Source organism: Phlebotomus argentipes, unplaced genomic scaffold (genome assembly GCF_947086385.1).
Source record: "Phlebotomus argentipes unplaced genomic scaffold, Phlebotomus argentipes genome assembly contig_32, whole genome shotgun sequence".
Classification (NCBI taxonomy): domain Eukaryota; kingdom Metazoa; phylum Arthropoda; class Insecta; order Diptera; family Psychodidae; genus Phlebotomus; species Phlebotomus argentipes.
Window position 1 is genome coordinate 1073941 of NW_026776187.1, and position 18098 is coordinate 1092038.

At 40.7% G+C, this 18098-nt stretch overlaps 1 protein-coding gene across 2 annotated transcripts in view; it reads right to left on the reverse strand.

Moving 5' to 3' along the window:
- Window positions 1-18098, reverse strand: part of LOC132264042 (kalirin) — a 28589-nt gene that overhangs the window by 5951 nt on the left and 4540 nt on the right. For both annotated transcript variants that reach the window (XM_059764094.1, XM_059764095.1), the window contains exons 5-17: window positions 15721-17950; window positions 15536-15657; window positions 14898-15107; window positions 9169-9427; window positions 6837-6915; window positions 3448-3814; window positions 3279-3380; window positions 3064-3179; window positions 2878-2994; window positions 2626-2815; window positions 2421-2558; window positions 2077-2349; window positions 1780-2006 (exon numbers count right to left, since the gene is read on the reverse strand). In XM_059764094.1, coding sequence (XP_059620077.1) covers window positions 1780-2006; window positions 2077-2349; window positions 2421-2558; window positions 2626-2815; window positions 2878-2994; window positions 3064-3179; window positions 3279-3380; window positions 3448-3814; window positions 6837-6915; window positions 9169-9427; window positions 14898-15107; window positions 15536-15657; window positions 15721-17950 — 4430 coding nt within the window. The remainder of the gene's footprint in view (window positions 1-1779; window positions 2007-2076; window positions 2350-2420; window positions 2559-2625; window positions 2816-2877; window positions 2995-3063; window positions 3180-3278; window positions 3381-3447; window positions 3815-6836; window positions 6916-9168; window positions 9428-14897; window positions 15108-15535; window positions 15658-15720; window positions 17951-18098) is intronic.

Sequence of the window (18098 nt, forward strand, 5' to 3'; positions counted from 1 at the left end):
AATTTCCCAATGTCTAAAAATATTCCGAAATAAAGTCGACAATCACGTTTTTTTTTTCTACCAATGTTTCTTCTTTTTCCTCTATAGAATCACCTGCCAAAGCGTTCAAAAATATCCAATTGCAGTTTAGTTTCTTTTTGGGCAAGATTGTGTATGTGTGTATGTCAAATATTTCAAAAAGTCCCAGGAATAAAAAGTGCTTGTCTTTTATATTGCTTTAGCGCGCTTATTATGAGAAACACCATTAAATCTTAGCTTCCTTTCTGTGTTCAATATCCTTTTCTCCTGTGCATTCAAACCCCGTGTTCACCCCGTCAAACTAGGGGGTGATTTTGCAAAGTTGAATTATATGCCGTAAAAAGGGCAAGAATAGAGTTTACAACCTTCCTATTTTCTTTATCACTCTCATCACCGTTAATCAATGTCCATTTTTCTCTTGCTAGTTTTTCCTTTCTTTTGCTGTCACTCTAATGCAATAAAAATTCCATAAATAATCTTCCACTGACACTATTATTCTTCATGCCTACAAGTAATATTCTCTCCTCTCTCTCTCTCTACCCTTCTTTTCACCCTTTTGATCAGTACATTTTTTATTGGAAGATTTGTTAGAGTTAACATTGAAGTATTACATTTCCCCTGTCCTGTTCAATCTCCACTTGCACTCATCAAACTACTATTTTGAGTGTAATTTATACATCTCGTTGGAATGATTTCCCCTTAGCATGAGTGTGTACAAAATATTTAAGGAAAATAGCCTTTGGTATTTTACTGATGGTGATGAGAAAGAAATTTCACAAAAGTCAGAGAGAATTGAGTTGAGGAAATATCAACATGTTTGTCTCTCTAAGATGATTTCACCGAAAAAAAACCGAAATTCACCACAACCTCCAGATTGTACTGTTATTGGATTTCTTCATATCAATCACGCGAAAGGAAGAAAAACCTTAATTGAATTTTCAATACTGAAATTTCTTTCTCATCATTTTCTTCTTTACCTAATCATTTATACTAATATTCTATATGTTTTTTCCTCTCTCTCTTTCCATACATTATCCAATATATTGTGTTTTGAGCAAGAATTGCAAGTATCAGTGATAGAATGACCGTAAATAAATTAAGACACACTGAATTTCATATAGTTTTTTTCAAATAAAAAATGTTTTATACTGAAATTTTGCCTTTTTGTTTCTAAACTCTCTAAACTTGAAGGAAAACTACAGAAATTCATGTGTTTAATTTAATTGCAGCCACTGTATTTCATTGAATGTCTTTAAAATAGTTAAAATCATATTTCTCCTTCTGCAGCCTCACACAGAATTAATACAAATCAAATGTACAATGTAATATCATAATGTTCTATAAGTTTTTCAAGACTTTGAAGAAGCTAAACTCGTGTGATTTTTTGGTGGTAATGAATTTAAATTTCTTTTTTGCACAGTGAGAATACAATGAAATGAGTATATATTAGCTTGGAGTCTTTTTTTTTTCTTAAAAAAACCAATTCGATAATAACATTTTAGCAACTTACATACGTCTCATAACCTTTTCTCTTGCATGAGAAAATGCATAGAAAGAATGTAGTGTGAGATTAAAGAAAAATGCCGATTGAGGAGCAATAAATTAATCAAATTTATCCCTTTGCCGCACATTTCTTTTGTTGGAGTTTGGTTAGTGAGAAAGAAATCTTTTTTTTTATGAGAAATACAACTATTGAAAAATGTGGCTCATTATTTCGACTGCCTTTAGTTGGTTAGTAGTGATAAAAATTGTGGGACTCACGAATTCTTGTTCAACTCCTTCTGATAGTCTATGGGTCGCTGAATGGCATTGGCGAAATCACTCTGATTCCTGATGATCTCTGATATCTTATCGAACCACTTCTTGTGCATTTCACTCGTGGACGCATTGCAGATGTATCCAATGCCTTGTCGTTTGTGATCCGTTGACTTTATCAGGAATTTCTCAGCGCCAACAGTGGAGATGTCTTTCAGAATCATCTTATTGAGCTACATTTTGAAGGATGAGAAGTGAAAACATGTGAGAAAACAGTCAAAATTAACTTAAAATAAAACATACTTGAATGTGAATTTTATAGATGTATCCTGGATTGGAGAATTGAGTCTTCTTGCCAGATATCTCGGAGAATATAATACTCTGATCGAAGAGGAATACTTGAAGTTCTTTCGGCTTTTGCGTTGTACTGGAATTCCTATCAGAACTTGCACCATTATTGCACTCAATACATAAAAGTGGACCATGAAGCAATAGATTCCCCTGAGCCGTGATCTTTCCCTCGAAGTTCTGCAATCGCCCCACATCCATCATATCATTGGCCTCTTTAGGAATCACCTGCAATGCCAAAGTGACAAGGATGAGGAAAGTTGTGCACGGCGTTGCATAAGACGTAATGTATAACTCACATTCATAACATTGATGGCTTGCTGCAAACTTGCACACTCGTCATGAAGACCCGCCTTTTCAGTTTGCTTCCTGACATCCTTTAGAATCAACTCGTACTTCATCAGTCGCTGAACGGGTTTTATCAGAAGATCATTTATCTGTACAAAACAGAAAAAAAAAAAATTGTTAGACATTTGCAATTCATCAATTTCAAAACACACTCACCACTAATTTATGCTTCAACTTCAATCGAATCTCCTCAAAATATGCAGCATGTTCAGCAACGATATGTTCAGACACAGGCTTATTCTGACAATACACTATGTACATCCGCAATTTAATCTTGCTCTTCTCAATCAGGGGTCCCAATTTCGCCGGATGAGCAACACATGGCAGAAGTTGCTTCAAGAAGTAGCTGCAAAGGCAGAAAACTAGTCATCAGCAACCAACTCTTCTCCCATTTCCACTCATACTCACTCTCTATGCCACTCATAAATTGCCTCGATGTTCCCAAATACCATTCTCTCCTTGCCACACTTTAAATCTTCAGGTATTACAATGTCGCTATTTGGATTTCTTATCTCTGGAATGTATCTGCAAGACATAAGAATTAAGATTGAGACTTTCCAGATTTACTATCCAATATAAAAGACATACACTTACCCTTCAACAATGAGAGCTAAGTCTTCAATATATTTCTCCTCTGTCGCTATTAATTCCTTGAGAGCGTAATTTCTCTTCTTCAGTGCACTTTCCACTGTATTTTCACTTCCTGCGGTCTATTTTGCACAAGGAAATTGAGGAAGAAATTGTTAGAAAAGTGATTGAATTACATTTTAATCTTATTTACTATAGCACAAGTGAAGTGCTTTCAATACCTCATCCGCTGTCTCATCCTGTCCCTCCTCGCCAGCTGGTGCTGAATTTTCATCAATTGATGTCAATGTGTCCAAGCCTTTTGATTTTCCCTCGTGCTGTTGCTGCAAATCCAATTCAACATCACATCAGTCACTCGTCCTGACGACATCACAGAATGTGTTCACTCACCATTTTCTCCTTGAAAATCCTCTCAATCTCCGTAAAGTCCGCCGATGGACACACGTCGATCTTCTTCAGCGTTGCATTCTCAGTGGCAGTCGAATTGGGCGCCGTCCCAACTGTGGGATCCTGGATGGGCTTCATCGGTGGCGGAAGCTCCAGCGTGGGCTCCTCCTCTGTCTCCACCTCGCCATGTGTCGGCGGAATCTGCAGCGGTGACGTGGGCAGCTGCGTGGACGGCTCCTCGTCCACGGACGCCTTGTCGGACGGCAATTTGAATCGCTTGTCCGATCCCTTCTTCACCAGCGGCCGATCTGTCGGCTTGTCTACCTTGCCCTGTGACAACTTCCTCAGTGGCGGCGGCAACCATTTGCGCCTTAACAGTGTGTGCAAATAGGGAAAATCAATTAGGTGTGTTTAATGTGATTGCATATCATTCACTTTCCCATTCACTTCGCCTCACACACCCAATCATTCTCAATCACATCGCATCTTACATCAATTTTCCAATCAGACAAATTTCATTTATAGCAACACCGTAACGAATGAAACTGACAATATTCCGAACATCCTGTCAAATAATATTGATCAAAAACTCAATTAACAAAGCGTTTCTAGTGCCTGCAATTGTTAAATACATTTTACTTCTTTAATCTACATATTAAAGGCTCTGAAATCGCTGAAAATAAATTACAATTCCACACAGCGAAGTCTGAAATATTTCATGAGTTATTGCGTTAACTGATCAGACTGTAACTGAACTTTTTGACAATGAATGAAGGCTGTCAAAAAATCAATTCTTAGAATAGATAAAGTTCGGAGTTTTCAGAATATGGAAAACTTTAATAGGTCAATATAAAATAAAATTAAATAAGAAAATTCCTCCCATGCAAAGTCATTCAGAATATTTGCCTTTCACACTCTCCAAAGCACTCTCAAATTGAAAATGTCGCTTCCCTGCAGGCAACTGAAGGATGAATGCTTCGGAGAAAACTTTTCCCTTCACATCCTCTTTCACCGTGCGGTCTTACCTAGAGACACAGCAACACAAACAGCAACAGCAAAAATAGTAAATGCAATCACTACATGAATTCAATCCCATTTTCCCTCAACACGATCTGTCTTTTCACTTTTCCTTCTCTGCACTTTCCGCACTTTCCGTCTTCACTCAGAACATTTGCACGACACAATGCAGAAGAAATACACTCAAGCACAACTTCTATATATAAGAAAAAATATCCTTCAATGTTGATAAGATGAGTGTTATTGCAAAAAATTCAGATGAAATTACTTCTCAACACAAAATTCATCACACATACACTCATACAACATTTTTTTCATGGACTTTTATCAGGAAGGCAAATCATTATCACGAGTTTCACCCACATTAAAATTCTCTATATATGAAATATAACCACACACATTGTCCATCTCCAGTCCAAAATCCAGTGAAAAGGATTTATATAACTTTTCAATATTACAATTTTCAGAAACACGCACACTTTCAATCCTCGTCACGTTGAAATAGGAGATATTTTCCTTCGAGAAACAATCATAATTGGGATAAACTTTTCTGTTTTCTCTCTCCCGATGGACAATTGCAGCCTCACATGAAATTGTGTAGCAAACTGATTAGTTGATACTTGAGTGTGGTTGTATATAATTGAGTGAGTCCATTGAATTGGGAAGTGTGTCTGTCCTGAAGCTCTCTGTCTTTCTCACTCCATTCCCTCACCCATATCACCCACCGTGTATTTTATTGAATAAACACCTTCAGTGTGTTTTGCAATTGGGTGGATAAAAAATAAATATAACATGACTTTTTCACTCACTCCGTGTACTTGTAGTTCAGCCATATCAGGCGGCGCAGTGATAAGAGCAAAGAACGGAGTATTGCGGAGGGAAGTCGCTTCATATTAGTTAATATACCTTTGTAAAAATATTCCAGTGGAAATGGAGATAAGACAGTCAAAGTCAATTTTCACGCATGGGAATTGCCAGCAAGAAATCCCATATAAAGGCACGTCATAGAACTCAAGACTACTTCCAACCGCTCACTTACTTGTATTCTTTAATTTTCCCTCCCTCTTTGGCACACTCATTTCACACCAATTCCGCAGTCGCGCTGATAATTCCTTCGTCATTTTTTTGCTCTGATAAAACTCTCCCACTCTTTTTTTCCCCCCAGAAACGCCACACAGAAAATGGCAAAGGAAGAGGCCACATATAAAATATTCACAGCACATACAATCCACTCAAAAATTGACTTCTCTATCTCTCGCCCACAAAACTAACACGTGAGGGAGGAAAATGCTAAAGGTTTCTCCTTGGGAGAAATTTCATGCAAAGGAACAGAAGTTTGCTCAACAAAAATTTGCCCCCTTTGACTTTACACACTTTCATCCTCTTCGTTCGCTCCTTATATTCCAACATTACTCACTTCCGCCACACACACTCACTCTCTCTCTCTCTCTCTCACATCACACAGCATCATGGTCAAAGCCCAGGAATCCCACACATAAATTTCAACTCTTTCTCAGCCCCCAAACATCGCGCGTACAGCATACAAATTTATATGTACACTCTTGTGTTCCATCACTAAAAATAAAAAGTGTTTGAAGAATCTCAAGTGTGTCTTTCGCATCTTTTCCACATTTTCACATCTTCTCAATCACGCCAATACAATTCTTGATCACTACAGACTTCCCAAAGGACATTCTTCACGCGATGTTCAGCTATTCTTTCCGAAAGGGGTTGGAAAGGCATATTTCAGATGGAAAGAAGGTGAATTTACTCTACAATCGTTTGTTTTTATTGTAAAAATTCACGTTCTCTATGTTTTCCAATAACTTCTTCAGGCTATCAATTATTTGTTTTAGGCTAATTTCAAAAGAAACGCACGAACTAGATTCTGTTTATTAATTTCCTTAATTGCACTTGATTCTTGATTGCTTTCAAAAAGTTTTCCGCCTTGATATGCGTCATAAGAAGTTACTTTCTCAGACCACAATTTCATTTTTGTATATCCAAAAAGTATTTGTGAAAGGAAAGAAACAAAGTAATAAAATCTTCATTGAACATTTTGCAGCGAAAGAACAGTTGCACTACAGAAAACTTGCTCGTGAGTTGATTTACATTGCAAAATCGGAAATAATAAAACTACTGGCAAGAATATTATGCCACTGTTCCAAACAAATGTAGCCATACAAATTCTCTGTTTGATGTACAATATCATATCGAATTTTTCACATATTTAGTTTAGGGTTTCATGAAATGGCCATGAAACACACTCCAAACGGATTAATAGCAGAATACCCCGTAATTTGAGCAATTTTCCACATTCAAGGAGGCGATGAAAATGGCAGTAAATGGGGGAAATTAATCGGAAATTTACATACCCACGTCGTTTATTAACCGGCGAAGCTGTACTTGCAGCATTATTTTCACTCACTGCTCCTCCAGCCGCTTCAGCCACAGCTGCAAGGGTGAAATGAAAGAAAGTCCCATTTAACATGCAACAAATAATTCACCCTAATAAGTATACAATACGGCCAAAACAGTATCAACAAGAGAGGTGGAAGAAAAACTTGCTGGATTCTTTCGTGTTTAATGTTATTAAGCCGTCAAGTGGTTTTCCCATGCCTCATCCTCGCTATTTTTCAGCCTTCCAGCCACCTCACAACCCCCACCCCCCTTTCTTTCCATGTTCCAGTTAATAATACATTGCAGAGCGTCTCCCCATTTCGTGTGAGCTTGTGTATGGTGTACAAAAGAGGGTGTTTAGGGTGGAGAAAAATCCTTCATTGAGCCAATATTATTGCATTTATCACGCAAAAACACACCTGTTGTCGTCACTGTTGAGTCCTTTCGATTGAAATTCCTATAAATTGACCTTAAGCTCAAATCCATGACGAATACTGCAAGTTTTCACCTCAACTTCACAACATGTCCCACAAAGAATCATTCATAGTTTTCGAATTTATTTCTGTTCGGCACAGAGATGAAGCTCAGAAGATATTCAATTGAAACACTATAGGAAAAAAAATGCTGATCTTCTCTCCGCACTCTTCTTATCACATTCACTAAAATGCTATTTCAACTAAAAATACCCACGCTCGAGAGTCACAATTATTACATAATCTAATTTTTCACACTTGAATGATAAAATTGAGATGCAAATTTCAAACTCCAACACACACAGTTTGCCTCTTCTCATATCTCTTCATCGATCCATGGTGGAGTTGATTTGTAATTGGCACTTTCTTCATTATTTTAATAATTGAATCACACTCCAGTAGCTCCAAGATAAATCCACACTGAGTTTCCTCTTTAGTCCCCACACGAGTGCCCCACCCACACTCCTTTCGTCCCCACACCCCCCCCTTCAACGATAAGGCTTCGAATTACTCACAAGATTTTATTACTAAACACACTCTCCTCAGCCCACCACCCCCTCGTCGGCCCTCGCACAAATCAGCCCAACAGTCGCACACACACTCTATTTATTCCACTCAGTGTGGAGGAGCTTTGCATAGAATTCATGGCTCTCTGAGGATGCTGTCAGTGGAGGTGGTAAATGATATTTGGCCAAGGCGGAAAATTCATGTATCAATTGATAGCACAAACAAACTATTAGATAAAATCAAATTTACACAGCACACAATTTTCCGCGTGTATCTTTCTCATATTCCTCCCCCCAATCCAACTCGCGAAATCATCTCCACTTCATCACAACTTCCAAACAAATTAATGGTTTATTCTGCACCAATTTCCTTTTTTCCTTCTTCTTCTTTTTATGTGCGATATTGATTCAACATTGAGCGCGACACACAGACAAGATGATCTCTGCACAAGTGCCCGAAAATCTTGTGCCAATGGCACAACACAAAATGAGGTGAAATACACACAAAATCAGTGCCAAGGAGTTTGAGGTGAACAGACGTGATTTTACACTACATGTATATATTGCAAAATAAAGAAAGAAAAACACAACAAGATCAGAACTTCGCTCTCTTTGTACCGCGGCGCACAACGAGAAAATGCGACCGTCTCGCCAAAGTGCCTCTGATTGACTCTCACACACTGAGAGCAAATCCCCCAAATCTCGCAAACTAAACTCTCAGCAATATCTCTCATGATCTTCTCCTGACCACAAACACACAATGTTTATTTCTGCTCTCGGGATTCTCGCAAATATTGTGGGAAATATGCACTAGGGTGTCCCAGATTGTTGAAATTATTTCACTGCAGATTCAATAATGTATGGAAATCATTACACAAGTGATATTTCAATTGCAAAAGCATTTAATGGTAGAAAGTATTTATAAAAAAGTGAAATAAATCAATTCAACAAACGCTATTATTTTATCAAGATGAATAGACACCACAAAACCATCTCTAAGTGATCCTCAATTGCTTGCAATAATATTTTGACAGGAGTTTGAGACACCCTAATGCGAGCCATAAAGTGCTTTTAGTTCCCCCAATTGTATGTTTTTGTATTTTCGCGTGCCGCTGTGCTAATTGTGACCTTCTTCCCGCCTCTCAATCTCCCAACTTTATCGAGTTGGGAGCCAAAAAATTCCCCCTTCAGCCGAGAGACATCCGCACACTATCGCACGCTAGCGAGAGCCGCTGCTCATGAGAGAGAGATTATCGCGGAAGTGTGCGCAGAACATTGATTTCCTTTCGGTTCCCAGAGACAAGAAAAAACAAACATCAGCGACTCACCTGACTGTGGCTGGTCAGAATCAACATTGCGTCTGGGACTGGTTTTGTTGAGTGTCGGCGGCGGTTTCAGGATGGCCAGAGGCACGAGGCCTTCCTGCGGATTCTTTCCAGATCCGTTCAGACGCACCAGACAGAAATCCGGCTGTGTTGAGCTTACTTCCAGCACCTCAACTTGCTGTCCCTTCGTCACCGTCAGCTCGCCACTTCCCGCTGCAGCCGCATGATCCGAGATCACCCACGTCATCTCCACCGTTCCCACCTGAAAATGACAAGAGGACTTTCCTGAGAACTCTGCGCCGCTGCTTCTCCCACTCCCAGCGCTATACTTAAGAATTGGTACCCAATTCATTATCACGAGATTTATGGCAGTTACAAATTTAGGTCGCCACCGAGCTTACATATACGAAATATCTCTCAGCATCTTTTCTATCTTCCACACGCATTTTTTCGCCTCAGCCTTCTTCAAAAAGAAATATTTTCATCTTATAAGCCCGTCAAGGTCTCCATTTATCCACTAATATTTTTCTCCCCCGCCGCCTTTTCCTTATTCTTCACCATCAATTGAGATTCCACTCAAGCTCTCTCTTCTCTCTCCCATTCGTTCTCCGTCTTGAGCTATCGAAATGGAAAACAAATCAAAATGAGGGTAATTGCAAACAAATGGAATACTTTAATCAAAATCATCCTCAAACACAGACACACCATTTGTACTCCTCTCTCTGTTCGGGTCGTAAAATAAAATTTTAATTGAAATATAATTGCGCTTTCATTCTTTCCCTTTCTTTCATTTGTTCTCCCGTTTTTTTCTTTATCCCCTCTGATAAATGAGGGTGGAAAGAAGAGGACTTTAATAATCAAAAATACTCAAATATTCACCCTATTTATAAAGGCAACATTATTTCTGAGAGCTAATTTCATTTGACTGATATAATTAAAGCGGGAAATTCCTAAATTAAACTACAAAAAAGAATTTTACTTTTTAGTCTCGCTCATACTGCCAAATAAAATCTCATCTCGCACTTAATCTTGGCCTTCAGAGTCGATCTAGATCCCTAGAATCAGTAAATACAGTAAAATCTTGATGAAATTTAGATCATATTTAATCCATCCAGCAAAGGGTTAACAAATTTTACTCGTGGCAAATTTTAATGCTGTCTCATCCTTCGAAATGGCACGCATTCCACAGAAAGTTCAAGGAGTAGAAATTCCCTGGAAATTCCGCACACATAAAACGTCTGTGTATTGTGTTATGTGCATGCATTCGAGGAGTGCACGAAAAACAGGGATAAATTCTGTGCAAAATTTTCCCTGAATCATCATTGCTATGTGGCGGAGGTCTTTTCGGTGAAAACACACTCTCTTCTATATCAATTAAACAGATATTTTCGTGAATTTTCCATCCCAATTCACCAACCCCACTCTCTCTCTCTCTCTCTTCGCAGCCCGTTGCTTGGTTTACACCGAAATTAATCTTCTTATTTTATTTATTTATTTACTTACATCCCAAAGTAAGCAAATAGCACACGTTTTTTGTCCAAATTGCTCTCAATGCCATCGGAGAGGGAAAATATGGCCATTTCATACATATACCACACATTTAAATGGATATTTCTGTACAAATTATCCTACACATAGCATATAATGTGAGATAAAGTCATATGTGAGAGAGAGCGAAGAAAGGTGGTGCTTTTATAACCTCAAGACATATGAAATTTGGAGGAGGTAAAATTGAATGGAAAAGTATCATGTTTAGACTTGAGAGACTTAGATTTTGCCTCTATACCTAATAAAACATTCAAATATTCCATCATATTTCCCTTCTTAGATAACTTTCAAAATATTTGAACATCCGCCATACATAAATAATTATCATCATAAAATCCATTGTGGAAGCAAATTCCAATATATTCTCATATATGTGGCTGGGAATCTTCGCTCTTTCTCCCCCCGCCTTGTGCACACCCACCGAGATACCTTTGCCAGCTCTTATCTTTCACCGCACGGCAAATACCATCGTCATGCCTGACATTATTTGGGTGAATATTAAATAAAAATCATGTTTTTATGTGCAATGGCGAGAAAATGCCAAAAAAGGTAACTGTCCAGAGGAGCCGAAATACACAGAGAGAGAGAGAATTGCGCGAGGTGAGCGAGCTTCTAATACTAAATTACAATTCTCTGTTGGGGAAAAAAAGGTCAACCTGAAATTTGCCGGATGGAAAGCGGAATGATGCTGGTGAATCGATGGTGTGCTGCCTGGAGAGGCCCGGATGCGGTGGCGTGACGCTGTTCTGCCTGAACCATGGCAATGATATTTTTCTCCTGCCTTTTTGTGATTTTGTGGAGAAAAATGAGGACGGTCCTTGATTGGATTCAGTCATAATTCTGGTTGTGTTTTCTGCTCGCTACACACACTCCTCCTCTTCGTCAACTTCACATTCAATTAACAACACGCGGGTGTTGAGGAAAATTAGCACACACACGAATACGCTTTTCTAGGAGGCTCAAACGCGATTCTTTTTCTCCTCTTTTTTTCTTTTACTGTTCCCTCCTTTTATCCAACAACCATGAAGATGTTTTGTCTTTCTATTGCTTTGTAGCGACACAACAATTTCCCACCCAACTTTTTTTGTCTTCTATTCTTCTTCGAATCTCGTCTCTTTCTCTGCTTCTCTCACTCTCAAATTTTCACGAGCCCTCGCATGACCTTCTCATATCCAACACCCAGAGAGAGAGAGAGGAAAAAAAAGGTGCAAAAGAAGTTCAATGTGAAAGTACAAAAGTTGCTTCTCTACACGCGCCGCAACTCATCAAATTGCACAGAGAGACACTTTTTTTCTCAACTCAAATCCACCTGATAACACTGACCATTCCACTGCAATTTCATCACCCACTTTTCCACCATTTGGCCAAGAGCGGAATCATCATTGGGAAATTTTCCTGACACTCTCACACGACTGCTTTTTATCACTCCTCAAATAGCACTCGTGTGTCTGTTGAGAAACCACTCCAATATATAGTTTTTCCTTCACACCCAATCAATTAATTGCACTCGAGTGCTGACAGAAGGAAAATACATGGCAAATTGGAAAATTGAGCCATATTCTATAGGTTTTTCATGCAATTTCAATTGAGTTATCTGAGCTTAATCATTCACCAAATCTATTTTGGGACTCCCAGATTCTATCAATCACACCCGTTCACTTATCTATCAACTATTTTTCACTAATAATAGGACGCAAAGTGATGCTGTTAAAAAAATCCTGCCGTTTAATTTTAATGTTACAAAAATAACTCCTAAAAAAGTCCTTTCTTCTCTCACTCAACAAGGATTTATTATATCACAAAGAGACACTCTTTTTCTTCTGCTCGTCTCACAACGCAGACACAGGACACACACACACGCAATTTACACCACATTTTCCTCTGCCTGCATCTTTCATGGCAATCCCATGGAAATTTTCCCGTAAAATCCCTGCGATGTCACTTTCAAAGTGTCACACAAGTGAAAAACACCGCAGTCACACAATCAGTGAGAGAGATTCACATGATTTGGCAAAAACAGCCATTTGAAGTGGAGATAAAAATCGATTTTCCCCGCACTTTCCGGGCGGACAACATTTTCTCACTGTCTCACAATTTCTGTGCGGTCGCGAAAACTCGTCAAGGGTAAAACTGACTGTCCATATAGCGAATTTTCCAGGGCGCATCACCCTCTCTCTCGGATGGTGTTGGATACAGAGAACAGGATATCGCAAAATGCCTCACTTTGTTTCACTCACACTCACTTTTTCCCCACCTTTCTATTCCACCCTCAATGTGTCACTGGAAACAGACACATCTTCCAGAGAATGTGTGAGATACCATTGAGAATTGGTCATGTGCCGAAAGAGGTCAGAGAGATATTCTCATGAAACTGAATAGCATTATTGGCACACAAGAAAAATTCTGAGGGGCGACAGAGACACACAATTGCAGGGGAAAAGCTCACATTTTCTCTGTCTCTGTTATCACGTCACCAATTTCCCCATACACTTGTCGCAAAATAATAAAAACACCCGCCTTTGATAAGGAATTATAATCAAAACATCAATTTTTATTCATTGAATTCCTTCTCAATGTGTTCTTTTTTCTCATATGCCACTGGAAAACTAGTGGATATATTTATTTTATCGACACTGCTCGCGAAAATTCACCCTCTTTCTCTCTCTGGCACACACACAGGCATACCATGGATTTTTGGGAGTTTTGCAACCCACACAATACCCAGAAAAACACGGGGAAAACGCGTGACATTCAAGCTACAGCCGTTGAGGAAATACTGGAGTGAACCTGCACGCAAATATGTTCATGCCGTGCTGGTAAAATTGCCTTCACAGGCAGCTAAGGTGAATTCGGCCAGGCTTTATCAGTCGACACCCACCCATTCGTCGTCTGTGCTCTTCTCTCTCACCGCCGCTCTTATGATTCTGATAACAAATAATCGAAATTGAACATACAATCGACACAACAACCCATCCAGGCAATATTAATAATTTTGCATGTTGCCACTCGCGAGCTATCTATAGTCCTTGTGGGTTGCTTCACTTAAAAATTCATACATGCGGAGTGATGAATGTACAGGGCATTCTCGCCTATGCACGAGCTACGAAGAAAGGTCATCCTAGAGTCGGGGTGAAGCCCAATAAATGTCTGTCTAATGTCGCCAATGTGTCATGCGATTGTCATTGGACACGGCCTTCAAATTGATCGACAAATCTCACAGTATAATTGCACATATACGTGAAAAAAGTAACAAACTGTTTTAAAATATGTGAAAACCATATTCAATATGAACTGTCTTATGACAATCCATTAGAATCTTGTAGGAAAATCACACAATTGTCAAGGGACAAATATGGAAAATAATTTTGTTAGACATTCTCTACTGATTTTAAATGCAAAAATCCTTTTTTTCACATGACTAATCAGAAAAATCATCATCTATATCTCATATTATCCGACCGACATGTCAGCCGAACAATACATGATTGTCCTACGAATATGAGCAATTGAGAAAAGTCCAGGAGGCCAAGCAGACGCACACCACACGCGACAAGGACGAGAGAATGTTCCCTGGCGAAGGGGCGGAAAAATGGTGCGAAAGAATAAGATATTTTCCCCCTGAAATACGCATGCGCCCATCAAATTTCCCACGCAAACACACAACCATGAGAAACACCACCCACGAGAGATTGGGTGGCTCCGGGCGCAAAAAAAGCAAGCCTTAATATTTTCTGTCAGGGAGTCACCCACTAATCGACCCGAAAAGTACCAACGACAGTATCAAATGACTGATTAAACAACTCCCTCAGAAAAATTCATTGGCCTCCCCGTTTTTTCTCATTCCTCACTCCCTCTCCCTCTCTCTCCTCATTTGTGAGCCACTCATCTCTAATTGCCTGAAAATCAACAGAAACAACGAGGGTCAAAGTGGCACTCACCGCGCTCTGACTTCTTAAGGGAAATTACTCATTACATCACGCTTATCTTCTCCCCTCGCTAACTTGAGTATGATAAGCTCTCTCTGCTCTTCGCCAAATGTAATTTCAATTTGGTGAAACACCCGCGAAATGCCAATGAAACAGGGCTACTCGAGAGGACAAATTTGCCATAAATCATGAGATACGCGCGTCATGCGTAGAAAATACGTGAGGAAGGTAATGGGAGGGTGTGGACAATGAGCCTACCTTGTCACTGTCCGTCGTGTTCCCAGACCCAAAGCTGGCCAGAGAGCTGCCGTCGTTGTCATTCTCCGCGAGAGCCTCGTCCAAATCACGCGATGATCGCTGAGATGATGTCGCCTTTGCTGTGGTTTTGGCCGGAGATTTGGGGAATGTCAGCGATGCAGCTGAGAAGTATGTCTCCTGAATCACTTCCCGCAACTTCTTCACCCACATCTGTGCAAAAGGAAAACCAATGAAGGAGTCAGTATTGGACAATGCAATCTTGTATAGTTTAACTGTGATCTTCACTCTAGAAGTCAGTGCTAAACTCTTCAATTTATTACTGCTATTTTCAGCACGAAATATATATATATATTCTAATGAGTGATTGTTATTGCAGTAGAAGAATTATGTAACATCGAAATCTTTTGCCGGGTCTTTAGGCATATTAATTATTATACCACTCTTTCCTCCAACTTCCGATGAAAAACTTAAAAGAGCCGCTTAGCGTAAAAAATCATTAATTTATATAGATGTTCCTCTGAAATTATTACTCAACCGCATGAAAATTTCATGTACACAGATGCAGTGAAGAAAATCAACAGCTTTCTAATGATCAGACAGAGAGAGAGAGAGAGAAAAAATGTGGGGTGTTTTCTCACCTGCTTCGTCTCCAAATTGTGCGCCTTCAGTACAACACGGAAGTCCGCCACCATCGGCGCTCTTCCTGTCCACACGGCGAACTTTGTCTCATCGCCCTCAATGTGCTCAGTCACGCCAAGTTCTGCAGAAGAAACAACATTGAAAATGCCTCAAGGAGGAGGACTTGAGAGAAGAGCCAACTCACCAGAAGTCATCAATTTCATCTTGTACTGATATTTCACCACACCATTGGAATCTTTCGTCTCCTTGGCCAGCAAAACGTACAGCTCAAACAGGAATACATGACGCTCTCTTCCCTTCCTGATGATCTGCTTATTGTCCCACGCTAGGAAGGAATCCTGCAGCACAACTTCACCCAGACTATCGATCTTCACGTCGCACTGCTCCAGCAGTGACAAATGCATGGCATCATTCGCCTTCTTCGGCACATTGAGCATCACATCGAGACCATCGCGGATTTCTCCTTGTCCCTCCTCACAGCACGACTGCAGATCCTTGAGCAGCAGCTGATACTTCGTTATGCGCTGCACTGGCTTGATGAGAAATGCCGCCAAAGGGTGCTCAATTTTGTGCTTCTTCTGAATATCCTCGAAATACGTTCCACCATGCTGAACCATTAGGTTATTAGAGAGCGGCTTATTCTTGCAATAGTGAACGTACATGTCGAACTTGAGGGCCCACGTCACAAAGCAATGCCCCACATCTTCCGGCATCGTCTCGTACTTCTCCAACTCCTTGAGAAAGATCTTCTCGTGGAACTTCCAAATCTCCTCCATGTTGCCAAATAGAATATCCCTCTTCCCCACTAGGCCAGCCGGAACATTCACTCCGGACTCCATCTCTCGCATAAAGTACTTTATGCAGATCTCCAAATCCTTCACATAGGTCCGTTCAGTCTGCATCAACTCCGCCATGATGAACTCCTTCCGTCGCGCGGATTTCCTCTTGTCCTCATTCAGCTCTTTCCCACCCGCTTGCGACGCTGCCGCATTGAGTTTCGTCTCCAGCGACGGATCAGAGTGTCGATCACCAGGCATTCCCGATGAATTCGACGAGCTGAGAGAGTTTTGATCCTCCTGCGCTTGAGCCGTGATGCCCAAGGACTTCTCCAAGTGCGCCCGATATGCATCCATTCGGCCACTGAAGTCCTTATAGCGATTATCCACAGCAGCTACCCATTGCTTAATTGAAGCGGCATGAGCATGACCTTTCTCCACCAAACTATCCGCCAGTTGAATGAGGAGTTTCACTCTCTCTCTCGTCTCCTTCGCCGTTCCCTTGAAGTCATTGTGCTCCTTCAGCAGAGCGTCCGTCTCCTCGGGATTCTTTCCCACGGCATTTGTCCTGGACGACAAATACGCTTCACCAGTATTGTGAATCCACTCAATTGCCTGCTTAGCAGATCTCTCAAACAGCACAAATTGCTGACACTGATCCAGTCGCTTCTTCCTCTGCGTCCAAAATTCCAATACTTGATTCTCCTGCGTCAAGAGCTTGTCCAGAATCTGCTTCACACGCGATTCACTCGTTCCAGAACCCTGATAGTCATAGAACTGCAGAGATCTCGAGGTGTACTTCAGGAAAGTCTCCGCAGTGCGTCTGGCTAGAGTGCAGGCCTTGAGGAATGCCTCCTTCTGCTCCTGGTGCTTCGCAATCAAGTGCGCCACAGTCTGCGCCTTATCACTGGACCCTCCGCTGCCACACCAATCCTCATCCCGCCGATACTCTCTCTCCAAACTGTCCAGCACTGTGCACACTTGTTCGGCCGTCTTGAAGAAATTGATCGACGCCGTGACGAGCTTGTGTCGCTCCTCAGCAAATGTCACCAGCTTCTGCCACTTCTTCGTGACCTCCTCAGAAATGTCCCTAATACTTTTCGGATCATAGTGACTGGCATTGATAAGAGCGTCAGCGCGATATTTCACCTGCACCGCAGACGTGTGAGTCTTCTCAATGGCCATTTGGAACTGCTCATGCTCCTTCCGCAGGTGCTCAGCCTCCTGCAGATTGTTGGGAATGGTAAAGCTGGCCACCAGCATTGCCTCGCCATTGCGAATCCACGAAATGACCTGATTAGCGTCATTCTTGAACTGACACAGCTGCATTGCTTGCTCCAACTTTGCCCTCTTCACCTCACCCATATCCTCAAGATCCATCTCGCGCTCGTGCAGGAACTCGATCAAGTACTGAATCCTCGATTGCGCTGTGTTCGTCCCATCGGCCATTATTATGAATCCCGCCGTCTCGAAGATCTGGAACAACTCCTGGCCCTGCTGCAGAATGTCAAACACTGTGCTTTGCATCTGATTCACCAAATCATTGTGCATTCTCAGCAGCTGCTCAGCCTTTTGATACTCCATAGAGAGCTCCGTGTGTTGAATCTCCTCAGCCCAAATCTCCAGCTGTGATGAGATCTGCAGAGAAAGACGGAATGTGACAAACTAGACTTCAGGCTGAACCTTAATTTCTTGATATTCTTGCGCAAGTGTTCTGACTGCAAGCTTTAATTAACAAGGCCATTGACATTATTTATAAATTTCAACAACATTCGGAAGTGTTTAA